The sequence below is a fragment of the Opisthocomus hoazin genome, chromosome 2 (assembly GCF_030867145.1).
Source record: "Opisthocomus hoazin isolate bOpiHoa1 chromosome 2, bOpiHoa1.hap1, whole genome shotgun sequence".
Taxonomy (NCBI): domain Eukaryota; kingdom Metazoa; phylum Chordata; class Aves; order Opisthocomiformes; family Opisthocomidae; genus Opisthocomus; species Opisthocomus hoazin.
Genome location: NC_134415.1, coordinates 103,063,810 through 103,081,873, shown reverse-complemented (window position 1 = coordinate 103,081,873; position 18,064 = coordinate 103,063,810). Strand labels below are relative to the sequence as shown.

Sequence of the window (18,064 nt, the reverse complement as noted above, 5' to 3'; positions counted from 1 at the left end):
AGAAGTAGAAATGAATCAAATGTTATAATAAAAATCACTGGGTATTTTTTTATTCTGCTCTTACTGGTGGGTGTTAAAGCGAATTCACAATTTTACATGCTCTTAGTTGTTGTTTAACGCAGTTTTTAAAGCAGGGTTTGCCTTTATGACCTCCACAAGGTGTTACACCTATGGAAATTTTATTTTAGTGTCAATCTGCAAGAGAACAGTCTTCCCTGTGCCGGTTTCCTGTTCAGAGGCTTCAGTCTGAAAGCAACTCCTTCATTGTTTGTTCCAAACAATCAAGCCTGAATTGCAGTGTCTCTTCTTTGACCATATGTTTTGAAATGCATGTTCTGTATCTGATTTTTTTCAATAAAATGTATGTGAAACTTCAACAGACAAAAAAAAATTTATAAAGAAATATTGCAATGTCCTGAAGAAGCTAATAAAATCTTTCATAGATGAGCAAGCATGTACCTAAGAAGAACCAGGTTATTACAGGAGATGGCTTTCAGATGTGTTGTGCTGATAATTTGGTACAGTGTCTTAAGGCAGAAGACAGCCTGCTGTTTTATACTTTTCCTGGTTTAGAGTCTTGGTCCATGTAAATGTGTAGAGAAATGGTGTACATAAATTGTATCTTTAGCTAAGTTACGTTAAGGCAAGCTTAGACTACTGTAAATAAAAGCCTACATTGTCACGTTTTTTGCAGGAGTGGTCTGGGGTAGCCCAAAAACTAGTTCATTAGCTACGCAGTTTACACTCATGGGTAGAATACAAGGAATTTGCCTGATCAAAACTCTTCTGATTTGCTTGTGGTAGATGGAGCCATCTCCACGGCAAAGCAGTTCTTGTCTGATGTAGTTTGGAAAACTTGGCATTGGAGGGGAAGAGGTTTTTTGTACTTGATGTGAATTGGTCTGTAATAACTGCTGCACAACATATTGGAATTTTCCAGTTCATTTTTAGCTGATGTCTCTGATCTGTATCTTTAAGGTAGAAATTGTGCTACAGGTTGAGAATTCAGGGTAAATTGAAACTTTTTATTGTTGGCGGAAAGAGAAACATTTATTTGTGCTGCCAAACGACAACCGTGCTTGGGAAAATATAATGTCAAGTTGAGGTCACTTTGAGAGCAAGCTTATAAAAAGAAAAAAAAAAAAGTTGCCTGGAAAAAGATATGCCAACTAAGCAGTGCCAACAGTAATGATCTGAGTGGCTGCCTAGGAAATGGATGAAAAAGTGAACCAATTATTTCAGAAGATACACAAGTGTGTGCGATAAATTTATGAGTTTGAAGCTGTTATCCATAGAGGCTCAACAATTTTAGACAGGAAATTACCCAATGACTGTTTAAAAAAAAGGTATTTAACCATTAGTACTTTGAATTTTGCAGAGTTGGAACTAATCTGGTGGTCAGCCAAGAAGCTAGACAAAATCACTGCAGTCATTTTGCTTAGCTGTTAGACTTCGGATAAATAAATCTCCCAGTACTGTAAGGAATAGATGCATAAAAACTTAGAGGAGTATATAAAAGTAGTTAAATGGAAACATGAAAGTTTTGCAAAAGTGTAAACCTGAGCATGCAGGTCTTGGAAGGGCTGTCAGCAAATTATTTTCCATCCTAATACACGTGCTGAATATCAGAATTGATAACAAAAATTATGGAGGACCTAGTTTATTTCCAGATACTAATTTGGTAATTTGTCATACTAAATATGACAGTTGATATAAGGAAAGTAACTCTCAGTGATGACATGATAGTTATTCTGCAGTGGCTGGATTGTCTTGGGAATGTTGTTTGTTACTGTTTTCTTTTGAAAGTGTGTTCAGTTGTATCAAATTGATAATTATGAGGCACACATGACCCATCCTTCCCTGCTTTGTTTGATGAAAGCTTTTCTTCAGAGAGCATACACCTGCCAGATGGTCTGTTTGACGTACATCCTCATTCCGGATCTAAAGATCTTGTGTGCATTTATGTGATCAGAATTTATTGAAAATAACATTTCCTTAAACTGTTGTCTGGAACATAGTAATTTGGTATTAGGCTATACAAGTTGCAAAGTTATAGCTTATATATCTTTTTTTAGTACCTTTTAATTTATATCTTATACTTTAATTTATAACTTGTATGTCTTTAGTGAAGGCTGTCTAATAGTATGTGCTATATGTGTGTCTTAACTAACAGCTACAAGGGAAATTAATCTGCATTAGTCTGATACTCACGTGAATATACCACATAAAACCAAAATATAAGTGTCTTGCTACGGTACACTCATCTATTAGATAACCCTGTGAACTGTGCCCCAGTCTTCTTGATTCTGGCTTTGGACTACTGGTTCAGTCCCACTGATCAGTGTTAAGAGCTAAGTTTCTTACAGGGAGAAGTAGTCTAAGAAAGCCTCAGTGTCCCCTGTGCCGGGATACCCAGGATTAGCACGCTGAGTGCCGTGCGCTGGACACCTTGGTTCGTTGCAACAAATACAGATGCGTAAAACGTCAAAACTACTCACTTGTCATCAGCAGTGCACGTCAGACCAGGCATCAAGTGCATCCTGCAGCCATGCCTGCAGGAAAGAGAAGTCCTCAAAAAACTTTGTATCTTCAGGGATCCAGTTAAAGCTCAGGCAGTTGATCTGTAGTCTTTTAAAACAAAAGTTCACGCTGCTGCTAGTCCCAGGATTTGCACATTCCGACATAAGAATGACAGATTTTGATAGAGATGTTGTAAAGGGGTGTCTTTGCCTCAGCTTCTTGGTTTCAGGGTGAACCAGTCCATTGCTTAAACAAGACATATTTCTTGATCCTTTTCTCCCTCATCAAAGCCATGGCCCATCCACCCAGCACATAAATTACAAATGCCTTGCAGATTTTTGAAAGCTCAGAGAGCTAAATAGAGGAAAAATAACTGAGATAGGTGAGATGTGGGCCATACAGTTAAAAAGTTGCAGAGAATCCCTGCTCTCAGGTATTACCAGTAGTAGGTGATCTGGTATGCATATACATGTACCCAGTTTTTCTATGATAATAGAATCATTTTTTGCCTCTAGAATCATAGGTTGGAAAAGAATTCTAAGATCATCAAGTCCAACCATCCACCCAACACCACCATTCCTACTAAACCATGTCCTGAAGTGCCACATCTGCATGTTCTTTGAACACCTCCAGAGATGGGCACTCAACCACCTCCCTGGGCAGCCTGTTCCAGTGTCTGACCACTCTTTCAATAAATAAATTTTTCCTAATATCTAGTCTAAACCTTCCCTGATGCAACTTGAGGCCATTGCCTCTCGTTCTGTCGCTAGTTACCTGGGAGAAGAGACCAACACCTGCCTCACTGCGACCTCTTTTCACGTATTTGTATAGAGCAATAAGGTTCCCCCTCAGCCTCCTCTTCTCCAGACTAAACAGCCCCAGTTCCCTCAGCCGCTCCTCAAAGGACTTGTTCTCTAGACCCCTCACCAGCCTCGTTGCCCTTCTCTGGACACGCTCCAGCACCTGAATGTCCTGCTTGTAGTGAGGGGCCCAAAACTGAACACAAACTGAACACTTTGTGTTCTTCTCTTTCATGTCAATGGAAGCTGTCACACAGACTACAAGGGAGATGTACACACTCCTGCAGCATCATTATTGCTGAGCAACTTTCAATCAGGCTGCAATAAAACCCTCAAAACTTCTTGTAGGGCCATCACTAAAGAAGTGATTTTTCAAATCACTTAATTGAAGTTTTGACCTTTTACAGTTTTTTTTGCCATAATGACCTTATAGTAGATTGCAGTTAGAATATACTGTAATAGTAGTTTTACAGTTTTTTAAACTGTTTTTCTGAAACAGGTTAAACCTAAGCAATTTATAAGCAGTGAGAATGACCCTGCAAACACCTACATGCGTGACATGTGCTGCACATAATTTTAATTTGTTCAAGGATCTGTGAAAATCATACCGCTTCAGTTTGGGGTGTTAGAATAAATGGGAAGGGACAGTTCCCTAGCTCCGCCTTCTTGCTTCTGCATATTTCAGACATGACTAATTATACCTTGGTGCTGTTGCTGGCAAAAGGGATTACTCCTGAGGGGTTTTTAATTTGTGCACATCCTAGAGTAATGGTATTAGGAAAGAGCAAGTGTGATCATAGATTTCATCCCCCAATGTATAGGTAGGGCTGTTGGCAGTATGTGTTTTCTGAAATGAAATGCCACAATTCATGGTTTCTTCCCACCAAGGATGACCACGCAGCCTGTCGGATATTGGCTCTGCTAAAATCCTGTTTCCTTGATCGATGAAAAGAAACGCTGAATCACAAGGGTGAGCAAGCTCTCAGTGAAGCATGTAACTGCACGTGTGCTAACTTGCACCACGTAGCTGTATTATTCTCTGCCACCTGCCACTGCAAAACTCCGGGATCCAAACAGGATTACAAGAAAGCAATGAGAAAACATCCAACCTGTCCCAAGGCCATGTGGCATTACTGTGTAGCTGTTGTTTCTGTTTACTGCAAGAGCTGCTTCTCGGCATAAAATAATAAATTAGGTACTAAAAATAATTTCTGCGGGCATTAAGGCAAGTGATGTGAACAGTACAGCTCAAGATTTTAGTATAGAGAACTGTTAAAGGGGGTGTTAATTTTCTGGCAAACTAAGCAATACATCCTGAAGCATTCAAGATTTGTTTTTCCCTTACAAAAAGCTAATTTAATCTAATTGCTTGCTCAAATATCCTTTGTGAAGCAAATGAAATATGGTTTCATTCTTCTTTTGCGAAGAAGGAGGAAAGGTTCCAGAGCTTCTGGATGGAAGAATAGCTGGCTATAGGATCACAGACTCCATCTTCAGTGGAACAGATTCACTCAGAGTTTGGGAATTAAGATATGCGCATCTTCGTATTTGCTGTTTGCTGTTTTTCAGGAGTAAATATACCATTAACAACTGCTGCTGGCCCTGCTAAGGGGAGGGGACATGTTCCCCCGTCCCTTCCCGAGAACGTGCACACACATCTAGAGCAGATCCTCATACAGTCTTACTCTTCTTTGTAATGAAGACTTAGTAAGCCTAACTCTGTTGCTAGCAAAAATCATGTTCGTGTAGTATTCAACTAACCAGTTCTTTTCTCTCTTGAGCAAAAGGGTTGACTAGATGGGGATATTTCTATGTGGTGGAACTTTCCCCCCGGCTAGGTTGGAAAACACAATGATATGTGTTTTCTCTCTCTCCCCCTCCTTTATTTTTAAATTTTTTTAAAATAAAGTCACTTTGTCAAATGCACGTTAAGCATTAAGGAGTCAGTGTTTGTTCAGAGCTTTGAATGTCTTAAGCCTCATTTGGAATGAGTGCTGGATGTTACGCTTCTTGATACATGGACTTGGTTATGACCAGCATCTTGATAGAGAAATTTCCTTCTTACCCTTGGAATCAGGTGCAATTTAGCTTTTTATTCTGAAAGGTAGTTTGTATTTTTATACACATTTGTTATGTATTTGCTAGTATGTTATAGACTTATGTATGTATTGTATGTATGTTATAGAAGAGAAATTTACTTATTTTTCAATTTCATTTTAGACCTGTTTTAGCAGCTCAAAGTATTTCACATCTATATGAATATTCTGAATTACTGTTAGGAAGTCCATGGGCCAAACAGGGAGTTACTTTTATCTGTAGAAATGAGAGTATCCTTGAAGTAGTAGTGTTACCACTTGTATGCTTGAATGATTTTTCTCAGTATATTGCGTTGTCTTACATCAGTAAAATACCGGAGTAAAAAAATATTTTAAAGTGGTTTTTGAGAAGAAAACATCAATTCTTATGGGAGTTGTTTATATTCAGACACAAAACTTTACATAAGGTTAATACTAAAATTCTGAATTGAGCAAGAACACAGTTGTTCTTTTATGTTTTGTCGTGCTTTTTTGAGGAGAAGAGAGACTGAGGGTGTGTAATTCTAAATATGAGGCTACATTATTTTATGCTATTTGGTTTTTTTAGGACTAGAAATATGGTATTTAAACAAATGTTCCTTGATGTCTTATAGTAGCTGATGCAGCTTAATGGAATCTGTATGTTAAAGTACCTGAATATACTACAAAGTTAATGTCACCTATTGCCACATAGAAAGTAACATGAGCTGATGTCATTGAACACTGTCAACAGAACTTACCTGAATTGATATAGATAGTGCTGTATGCAGCTGACAAGATAGATGTTTGTTTACATTTATATTACTTTAGAAGATTTCATTTTATTGGAGGAGCTGGTGGTCTGTCAGTAGACAAAAGAGATTTGCTGAAATCTTTGTCTTGTACAAGCGAAGTATACTCCATTTTAGAATCTAATGAATTGAGTTTCAGTGCTGAAACAAAGCATATGTGAAGCATTATGCTTTGGGAGAACAAGAATGTGAACCTAACTAAAGAAATCTATATTTCTGTTTTTTTGCCCTGATAAAGCAATCCATTTACGGATGTTTATGAAAGATTTTAATTTACTGTGCTTTCTCCATTTACTAATATTGTGGCATTGACAATTTTTATCTTTAAATCATATTATCTTTAAAGCAACTACCACATCAGCTGAAAAGACCTGAAATCAGTGCAGTTACACACTTCTTTTGTGATGTGTCTGTAAAACATGTATATGTGCATATACAAGTCCACGTAATATAAAAATCAAAGCTAGCAGCAAGGGACTCCATTTTTATTTTTTACAGCTTGAAAACATGTAGAAGATTTATTTTATTATCCAGTATTTCTATTTGCAGAGCAGATAGAATCACTGACACAATATGTAAGAATTTATTCTTTTGTTTTTATTTAGTTTGACAAAGGATATGCTTACAGCATTCGCCACAGCTATGGGAAAGAAGGAAAGAGAACTGATTATACCCCATACAGCTGCATGAAGATTATCATGTCCAATCCACCCAGTCAAGGGGATTATCATGGTGAGTTCCTTAAAAAAAAAACAAGACGAAAACAAAACAGTTTAAAACCAGCAGAAACCCTTAGCTAGAGAAGTTACTGCCTCCTGTAGTCTCTTTTGCTGTGTATGTAATTTCAAGGCCACAGTGGTCTTGCACTGTTCTCTTTAGATCACACTTGATAGCTTCTGGTTTTATATACATTGTGTCGTGCAGTGCAAGGAGACTTTCAATGTACAGATGCTTTTGAGATATTAATTCAACGATACAGAAATTGTGAAGTTTGCTAGGGTACTTTAAACCTTCCTATCTCTGTGTGACTAAACATGGAAAACCTGCACTGGCTTCACTGTCGTTATTCTAGTATTAAGTCATTCATTCAGTTGTGCCTCAAAACTAATTCTGGGACAAAAAAACCCCACTCATTTAAGGTGGTGGAACTTTCGAAGGTATTTATAAAGTAATATTTTTACCAAGGACTATGCTTTAAAGACCAGTTGCCTCTCATTACTTGTCTCTTCCTGTTTTTTTTCACAGCTATTAAATGTGCCAGCACTGTCATTGTTAGTAAGGAACTAACCAAAACACTTTTCCTGTCAGTGAATGAGAATTGTGGCCTGTTTATGTTGGGATATTTGATGTAACTCTTGAGCCTGTGGTGCCCTGATAACAATGCAGTGGAGTAATAATTTAAAAAAAAAAAAGTTCGCAATTATACACATGGACAATTAACTTTCTTATTAATAAGCTGTTATACAATTAGGAACAGCTTAGCGGGTCTCTTGAGTGTCTACTGCACTAATTCCTGGGTAAACAGCCTTGTTTGTGAGCTTGCTTGGTTTTTACTGTCAGGGTGCCCATTCCGCCACAGTGATCCTGAGCTGTTGAAGCAGAAGCTGCAGTCATACAAGGTCCCTCCCAGTGGAATAACTCAGGTAAGGCATATTTCATATGGCGCTTTCATTAATAAGGCAGTGCTTTTCAATTTTACTTCCTATTTGTGTAGGGATGCTATATGCAATTTGTCAGTATGTATTGTGAAATATCTCCTCTTGTAAAAGGTTTAAACCAGAATCTTGGCTTTGGCTCCAGTGCTTCCACTGATGTGTTGATTATTGTCATCACCTTTTATTGTTTAATATTATGAGTTGGTTTATCACTATAGTGGATGCAATGCAGAATTTTGTTTTACTTCATTTTACTGGACTGTGATAAAAAAGTTTAAATGAATCTGACAATATTTAACAGAATTTATTTTTATCATTGCAGTGACTTGTGGAAGACTCTACTGTGTAGTCAGTAGACATAAGTAATTGTTTTCTGTAATAAACTTCTAAAATCCATACATACATTCTTAATCATCCGTTGCTCTAACTTCCCCTAAACAACAAAAGGACATGAAATGCCTAGTGAAATTAAGAGATTTTTAGCAGCTTTTTAAAAGGGAACATTCTATTGAAAGTGTGTCTTATATAGCAAGGACAATGCAGCAATACACGTGTACTGAAGGACTGTGACTACCATTGCTTGCCGTCATTTCACTGGAGGAAGACATATGGGTGAGACTTAAGCTGAGAGAGTTCAGCAAGAAGTTGTGTGTATTGACTGCCTGAAACCTGCCTTAGGCCCATAGGAAAAACCTACGTTAAGTTTTTGTCTTTAGTGCATGTGGAGTGTCGCCATTTCTTGTCAGACATCAACAGTGTTAAACTAGATAGAAAAGAATGTGAAAGTTCTACTGAAAGTATTGTCTCCCTTGGAAGATCTGATTAAGACGCAAATTAAAAGAGAATAGTTTTAAAGTGTAGTTCACTCATAGTCATACTTGATAAATTATTGAAATACCCAGACTTTTTCCTAGGAACGTTTTTTTTCTTTGCTTTTTTATTCTCTTCTCCTGGTTCATTTACATAAGCGTTTGACTGTCTTTCATATATCTGACAGGCACCAGAGATGCTTTGCTTTAGTTTTTTTCCTTTTTATATGCATCAAAAAAATGATGCTTCTCTGAGATTTTTATCCTGCTAATCATAGGAAAGGTTGGTGAGGATTTACTGTTTCAGCTGAGTTGCTGTGTGTGGGTAGGATTTAGTAGAGATTATTTCTTCAGTGAATTTGTGCAGTGTGGCATTATCTCTATATTTAACGTAGTTCCTTACTTGATGTGAATTGGGCTTTAGGTTGGTGGTGTGTGTGTGTGTTTTTGTTCTTGTAAAGTAGGATTGGGATTCACTAGGAGTCTTAAAAAAGTGACTAACTGTCTCCATCGGTGTCTGCTTTGCCTCGAAATGGACACTGTGCTGCCCACGAATTTTGTGGTGTCAGTTTAAGCACCGTCAGGGGTACAGGGCTCTGCAGTGGCCACTCCTAGTGTTAAACCAAAACAAACCCAAAGCAAAACACTCTCTACCTGAAAACTATAAGGATAAAAAATAATGTTGGCTGTGACTGGATTTTGAGGAGTTGATCTTTTACATCTGACAATCTTTGAGATACTCAGTAGAAGAGGAAGAGAATTGGTTCACATCTGTCTCCAAGATGTCGCACAGATCTTACTGCTACCACTCCTCATTGCTATGTTTGCAAGGTCCAGTAACATTTGCATGACTAATAATGGTTTAGGATCCTTCAGTCCAGACCATGTCTTTTTAGAGTCTTCTCTGATGCTGGTGATAGTTGCTGAGTATTGGAAGTGTTGTTTTTCCTTGTCCTGGTGTCAACTGAGATAGAGTTAATTTTCCTCTCAGTAGCTGCTGTGTTTTGGATTTAGTCCGAGCAGAATGTTGATAGCACTGGTGTTATCAAAATCTGCAACCAGCCCATACCAGCTGCAGCTAGCTAGCAGGTTCACGGTTGACAGTTTGAAAATTCAGTTTTGGATGTTTTACAAGCCCCTATATGACATCTGTGCAAAAGTAACTTGAACCAACTGTTGTTTGCTCAATGGTTTCCAACTTACTTGTTGATGGGTGACACTGAGGGAGTTATGAGACTCCCTGCAGTGGAAACAGGTGTCAGACCACGTGAACAGTAGACTCTTGCTTTTCAGATTAGTGGTGATGCATGCTTCTCTGTGGCTAAGGAGTTGCTTTAAGGAATTAAAATGAAAGCTCGGAGACTTGCAGTCCCTGTTGAGTGCAAACTACGGCATTCTGGAAATCACATTGAAAGGTAGCACACCGGACCTTTCGTTCCTGAATCAATTCATTCTTTCAGCCCTCCCTGCTTACAGCAAATATTATATCACTACCAAGTTCTGTATTGGCAAAACACTGCAAGATCTGTGAAAGTAATGTGCTGAGTAGTGAAACCAAACATATGCACGAGTACATGGACTTAAGTATTTAGTGGATTGCAAGCAGTGTGGAATGGTATCTTAGAAATCACCATTTATGAATGGAGGAATCCAAAATTGAACTGTCCGTCTCGAAATCCAGCAAGAAGTGCTAGTATTTGCGTTCCTGGGATGGACAGATTGTGTGACTGCTGTCAGATCCTTAGTTGGAAAAGCTGTTCTGTGCTTTTCCTGTGATACTTCTCTTCAGCAAGAATACTGCTGCACAAAAAAAATCCGGGATAGTTTTGTATCAGGCTACTTCACTGTGGAATCCCAGGATTCGATCAGTACACTGAGACCTTCTAATTCTAAAATCTGGTCAAGTTTGCTGTCCAAATCCCAGTCCTGTTTGAACTACCTCATGTTTGACTTCAAGAAATAGAGTATTCCTGCTCATTTCTTAAGAGGGTGTCTTTGATTAACATCACGAAACATTCTGCTGGGCTTAACTTGTGGCCTGGGGTACTGTTTTTTTACTTGTGTATGTCAAAGTTACTGTTCTCCTAATACGTGATTTTTACCTGTAATTTATAGTAATTTACTGGACTTGAGAAGATACCACTTTCTGAACTGACTCAACCAGCAGCTGGCTACATAGAAATCCTTCACCTTCAGACATGAATGTTTGTTTTTATTGTCTTTTTCCAAAGGTTTAGCTATGGCATTTCTTCTGTGAGAACCCAGTCTCTCAGCAACACCTAATCTTAGGTGTTCATTAATTTTTTGGTACTTGTTTCCTTTTTTGCCTTGTTAGGAAGATGGCCTTCAGCTGACAGTAGTTGCAACAGAATGGTAGAATCTTTTTTTTTTTAATTCACCAATTCTGTCCATTCTGAGATATTACTAATCCTTAAAATGAACTGTAGGTTTTCGCTTATAGTGGTGTCTAAATTTTAGGAGATTAATTTTTGTTTTATTTGGTAATATTTTTTTCATATAAACTAAATGATTTCAAGGCTACAGAATCACAGAATCACAGAATAGTAGGGGTTGGAAGGGACCTCTGTGGGTCATCTAGTCCAACCCTCCTGCCAAAGCAGGGTCACCTACAGCAAGCTGCACAGGACCTTGTCCAGGCGGGTCTTGAGTATCTCCAGAGAAGGAGACTCCACCACCTCGCTGGGCAGCCTGTTCCAGTGCTCCGTCAGCCTCAGAGGGAAGAAGTTCTACCTCATGTTCAGACGGAACTTCCTGTGCCTCAGTTTGTGCCCATTGCCCCTTGTCCTGTCACTGGGCACCACTGAAAAGAGCTTGGCCCCATCCTCCTGACACCCACCCTTGAGATATTTGTAAGCATTTATAAGGTCCCCTCTCAGCCTTCTCTTCTTCAGGCTGAAAAAGCCCAGTTCCCTCAACCTCTCCTCGTAGGGGAGATGCTCCAGTCCCCTCACCATCCTTGTAGCCCTCCGCTGGACTCTCTCCAGTAGCTCTTCATCTTTCTTGAACTGGGGAGCCAACTACGGATTACTCATATGCTATAAGCAGAAGACATGCTTCTTTTTAAGAATGTGCCAGCATCTGTACCCAGGAGACCTCCTGGGTGAATGGCTTCTGCTCTAAAATTTTTCCTGTGTTTATCTGACAATGTGCAAATCTGTCATATAACCATTGTCATGGAAACAAATGAGATTTTTATAAGACATCTTGATGCTAGGTCTCAAGAAGCATGTCTATGCTCAAGGTCATGAGATCTTCAGAGCTCACACCTACAGTTCGATTCATGTGCTCACCAAGTGTTTTTGTTCTTGTTGAAGCTTCTGTACAGTCCCATAGTTTTTGTTGAACAAGATACTCCAGGGCACTCTTCTGGGCAAATGGTATTTGTGAGACGAGCACATCACGCTTCTTCAGAAGAGCAGTAACAAATGTTTCTCTCCTAAGTGAAGAAGTTCACTTTAAGCTGTTGAAAGGTCAACATTTGCTGTTCTCTGCTGAGCTTAAATTCTCATTCTGAAACAGAAGTTGACTGTAAGCTCATCAGGTCTTCCAGAGGTGTAGTCAGGATGTTGGTCCTGTCCTGGCCAGAGGAGCTGGAGAACCCATAGCAGCTCAGGTCATGCACAAAGAATTTTGCACTGGTGGCTGCTTTGTACCCAAAATGAAACAGAGCTGATGTCTTAACCTTAATTTGTGCAAGTGTGAATACAGATATTCAGGTCTAAGTTTGACAGAAATTTAGCACATGTCTTTAGCAGCAGTGCCTGGAGGCTTGTGTTTCTTGTTTGGGGGACTCTATTTTTCATGTCTGGCTGTTGAATCCTTATTATCTCCAGTTCATACACAGTGATCTGGATCAGAATTGTTACTGTTTGAGGGTGTTTCCATTTGTTCACAACATTTTTTAATATTCGTCAAGGTCATGCTGACAAACTAATCTTGAGGATGGTTTTTTTTTTTTTTGCTGACGAGGGTCCCAGGGGTTGTCATACGACAGTGCTCTTTTGACGTTTTATGTGTTTCTCTAATGATCTTTCTGGTGTCTGTCAGAACAAAAAACATGGCTTATTCCTGAATAAATTGTGTTCATCAAGGGAATATAGACTCCTAAGTGACAGTGTTTTATGTGCCATGAAGTTAGTTCACAGTGCTTTAAACCATCAGGAGATTTGGATTTGTAGCACATCAGCAACCATATAAGTAATAATTTTTCCTAGTTCTCCCATAACTTTCACAGGGTATCTCAGAAGGTCCTTGAATAGTGAAATCCAGGCCACTGTCTTGGCAATTACTTCAGGTGGGTTTGGTTGTTTCGGAAAAAAATTGCGAGGAGCAGCCTGTTCGTCTGGATGTGTTTCCCTTGCTGTGTTTGTTTTTTAAGCTGTATGTATCTGTGGGTTCTTTTCAAATCATCTGTGCTCCACCTTGATTTCAGTTCTGGTTCCAGGGCTTTCCCTATCTGTCCATTCAGAACCAGAGGCCTTTGCCTTTTCCTGGAATTTATTGTTAGGACTTTGAAGAAGGGCCTCAGGTGTCCTTGAGGCACTTGGTTTTCCAGTGTAGATGGTAGTTAGTTCTCTGTGGTGAACTGCGTTCTTCTCTGGTCAAGGGTTTGGGTTTTTTTCAACGTCAAGAGTGTATACTTCAGTCTGACACTGCCAAAATACATCTATTAATGTTATTTTCAGTCTTTTTCAGTGTGTTTATCTTGCTTATTTTGGGATATTTCTTGGATTTGAAGAACGTGGAGCTGTTCTTTAACTTCTCTGCCCTTCTCTACTAAAAATTTTTAATTTATCAGACCTGTCGATTTTTATGTGAATGATGCATAGTTTTCCAAATGTTTGCTTTGGATTTAGCTATGTAGTCATGAATTGATCTCCCAGTGGGATTTTAGTCTCTTGTTTTAGAGTACTCGCATGTCTTCCCTTCAAGTCCATGAACCAGCCCCTTTCTTGTTTGTGAAGCTTGTTCCTCATGGCTATTACATGAGCCAGAATGTTGGCTAGTGTCCAGCCCCTGGGGTTGCAGTGTTACCCAAGATGGTTGGTTTTCCAGTGCTGTTCTCAGTCTTCTGTTTCTAGGGCTGTCCTTCATAATCTTGAGATAAAGAGTACACCTTTTCTTTTTATGTTCATAAGACCAGAAAGTTCCTGAGGTTTTTTTCATACAGATAAAGCATTTGGCTGGTCTGAGTGGAAACAAACTGCATCCTCACAGTGCTTTTCCAAAGGGCGCTCTGTGCACAGGCGAGGTGTGAAAATAGAAAGCTGGACCTTGGGATGACAGTGAGAGCAAATATTGCCAGACCTCACATGACTTCAGAAGTTAGTCTAAGCAATGGACTGCTTTCATTGGGGTGATTTTGCAGTGCAGTCAGTAATGAAAAAAGTGATCAAAGCATTTGAGTATGTGAATCGGCTTGCTGTGAAATATCTAGATCCAGCCTGCTATCCCAGTCCAGATTTTCTGAGGCTGTATCTTAGCTGAGGTTGAACCTGCTGAAGTCATCTTCCCGAGGGAATACAGCACGTGACTTTAAGGTCTTGCCTAGTTGTTATATAGCCTGAAGCAGAAAGAATTAATCATGATGTTTATTCAAAAACTGAATTATTTAACTTGTATTTGTGTCACATTTTCCTTAGGTTAGGCTGTTTGTTTATTTGTGATAGTAGCTTTTTTGTTTGTTTTAAAAATGCTTCATGGAGAAGTAATACTGTTAGCTTAGCATCTAATGTGTGATTGTATAGCATTTGAATTTATAGTATATTTCCGATCACATATCATTTCTGTCTTTAGTGTAATCCTAATCAGGTAAAATCTTAATGAAACCAGATTTGACAATAGCTAATCGAGTTGAATACAAAGATTAAAGCATATGTTGAGATAAATGTTGTGATGCTGTACTAAATGCACTGTAATGTGTTGCCTACATATCTCAAATAGAAAAACAGATATGATAGGCTTGGAATTAGAGTTATTTCAAAATATCTTTGATTTGTTTCTGAATGCTTTCTTGGAGAAATTACCTTTTTCCCCAATTTAATTCTATCACAATAGCAAAAGGTGGTAAAAAAATTCTGGTTCTACAGTCAGGAGAAATAGAGGGTCTAGACTCATCCTTTTTGCATTTGCTCCATTTACCGCTTTTTGTTTAGGGAAGAATGCTTATGCAAATGAACAGTAGATAACTTCAGAAGAAAGAATGTTCTTTCTATTACAATCATTCTCCTAATTTAAAAAACTACTTTTTTTCCATAATTGGATTAAATTAAAGGTTTTGATTGAGTCATTGAGCTTTGACCAATCTTCTCTAACAAATTTAGTGTTTGGGGGGATTGGAGAGTCTTCACAGAGATGGAAATAAATGAGCTGATCTGTGCGCAGGCCTCTGATATGGCTGTATATTTCAATGAATGAACAACACCCCCCTCCCACCCCAGATACCAAGCAACAAGATTCCCAAACCAGAAAAAAACCCAAAACAAACCAAAATAAGCCAACCCACATCCTTCCTTCTGATGATCTAATACCAGAAAAGTTTTACATGATTGCTAGTTGTAATAATATTTTCACTTGCAGCTAAAGAATGTTGCCCTAATATCAGTCGTCTTCATGGTAGCGCTTGTATAAGTTCTGATTAAATAAGAGCAAGTACTGTTTAAGTAAGGGGTCTTTTATTAAGTCAGTATTTATTGTGGAAAAATATAAAATGGATACAAAAATACAAGAACAACTGGTATTCATGATATAAACAAACCTTATGTGATGCTAATTTTATTGTTAAAGTGACATTTGGTACACCAAAGTCCCTTAAAATTTCTTTCAGTAATTCCAAGTCTTGTCCTTTTTGGCTTATAGTTATAATAAATATTTAATTCATGAAGATACCGTATGACACTTCATATTTATTAATTTACCTCTTTTCATCAAATTCACATTTTTACTTAGAACACAGATTTTGTGAGAAAGAATCCCACCACAAATTAACTTGTTAAAACTCAAGTCATAAAACAGGGTACCCTTACACATTTGCTGCGAAGAATTTTTTAGAAGCATTAGGCCTGAATCCAGAAATTGTATATCATTCATATTGGTGGCTAAGACCACTTGTTCAGTGTCCAAAATCTCTCAGATAGTTACTGTCTTTACTATATAAAAACTTGTAAATACTTTAAAATGATTCAGTCTTTCAAAGTGGACAGTGTAAGTCTCAAAACTAAGATTATTCAGGGAAACTTCATAGGGAAAAGAAATCTTTGTGGCACTCTGGTGTAGATTTGTGTACTGGAAGTGTCCACATGTTATCTATAGATGGGGAACATTTATTGATAGGAGACAGCATTCAGCCTTTCCATTATTTTGAGAATAGTAGTTGTGAATTAGGAATATGTCTTCCCCATTTTATCAGAGATTATACGTTCTCTGACTTGCTCTGTAGACCCTGTATTTTGACATTACACTTCTATGATTTCTTAGCTAAAATGTGTGCCTTGTTTAATTGTCTTGTATTTGGTTTATTTTTCAAGAACAAACTTGGTCATTGATCTCACTAGGACTACTTTTGCATATAAGCTGAATGAATACAACTACGAATTTACAAATTTAACCAGCCAATTCTAAGCTTTCTTTTCTGATATTAAAACTGCCACCTGACTTTTTTAGCGCGTGTTTATTGGTGCTGTGTTAGTGTTACTGACACCATCCTAACATGACATGGTTTAAACTAGTTGTTTTAAAAATTTGAGTTACAGTATTTCAGACTATTAAGTTTTCACAGTCTTCAGTTTATTGCTGATAAATGGAAAGAGGTATTAGAAATAACATGTTATATCTGGCTATTGTCATGTGAGATTATAATGTTAAAAAGGCTGTGTGCAATTAAAGAAGAGTGGACTGTTCAAAAATCTGGTTTAAGTACTGGTAAGAAAAAAGTGTAAGCGTTGACTAGTGGCTGGTGAGTGGGCTTGTGACAGCAGAACAAAAAAACCAGCATAGGAAAGGAAAACTTGAGAGAATGCAAGACATACAGAAACACAGTGAGAAGCACAGCTAACCTGTTTGATAAGAAAAAACTATAAGAAAACAGAAGACTTTTAGAGTACGTGCACAGATTTTATTATACATAGAGCACAGTTGAAAGTACATAAGGTAGATGGTTGAACTAGAAAATATATTTCTTAAAGTTTGGATTTTGTATTCTAACCACCAAAAGGATGTAACAAAAATGTATGGTCAGGTGCTGTTGTGACTGTTTATTATCGAGTCACAGTAGGGTTGAGGTTGGAAGGTGCCTCTGGAAGCTATCTGGTCTAATCCCCTGGCTCAAGAAGTGCCATCTAGAGCTGGATGCCCAGGACCATGTCCAGGCGGGTTTGACTGTCTCTGAGGGTGGAGACTTCACAGTCTCTCTGGGCAACCTGTGCTCAGTCAAACGTGCCTTTTGGGGCAAATGATAGGAACAGTAGAGTTAAAATGCGTATTTTTTTTGCTGTTGTTAGAGGTGAATGGCATTAATTTCAGTGTGTCCAATTTAGAAGTATTTAAATGCATTAGTCAAATCTTAGACTTCAGTTTCATGAGCAGTTAATTAGCCTAAATGGGCCCTGCTGGTGTCGAAGGCAGTTCTACTTTGTTCATCCCTGCCTGTTGAGTTTCCATTCCTTTCATTACACTGGCCTTAGGACTACATGGTAAAATAGATTAAAAAAATTATCCAAGTATACGCTTACCTGGGGAAGGTGAAGAGGAATGAAGTTCGTGTTCAGTTGGCAGGAATGGGTGGACAGAATTAGGGGCTGTGTCTTCACGCTTCAGCAACTTCAATTTGTGGTGTATTAAACTACTCATGAAATTTTTATTTAGAGTAGAAAGAAGGAAAAAAGAAGCACACAAAAAAGTCAAAGGGATAAACAAAGTTCAGGATGAGGAAACAGGAAAACAAAGAACGAACATATGAAATAAAAATGTTTCAGCTTATAGTTCTTGAAACAGTTATGTTGCAAACTTAGAATGTACACGAAGCAAACACTTTTTTTTCTTTGTAAACTTTTCTTTTTTCTTTTTTTTTTTTTTTTTTGAAGTATTTCAGATACTTGCTTTCATACTTCGTAATAGTCCAGACTTTGACATAGCATTGCAACAGAGGAATGTGGGTTATCTATCATATCTAAAACCAGGCATGACTGTCTTTTGAAATAGGTGGCTGTAAACTCATGCAGGATTTACCAGTTAAATGAAAATGTGTCACTGAAAACTAGCCAAAAAATTTCTAATCGTAAAATACACATTTTTATAGCGTTATTTTAAAACTATATGAAAACAGAGAAGTGGAATACTCAGGTGCATTAACCCTGCTTGCATTTGCAGCTCACACCATTGACTTTCAGCAGATGA

The 18,064-nt window shown here is 38.1% G+C and overlaps 1 protein-coding gene across 2 annotated transcripts in view; it reads left to right on the top strand.

Moving 5' to 3' along the window:
* Positions 1-18,064, top strand: part of PRIM2 (DNA primase subunit 2) — a 128,474-nt gene that overhangs the window by 98,552 nt on the left and 11,858 nt on the right. Inside the window, exons 10-11 of one of the 2 annotated variants that reach the window (XM_075410636.1) lie at positions 6,792-6,918; positions 7,747-7,829. In XM_075410636.1, coding sequence (XP_075266751.1) covers positions 6,792-6,918; positions 7,747-7,829 — 210 coding nt within the window. The remainder of the gene's footprint in view (positions 1-6,791; positions 6,919-7,746; positions 7,830-18,064) is intronic. The other variant, XM_075410645.1, reaches the window with a different exon arrangement.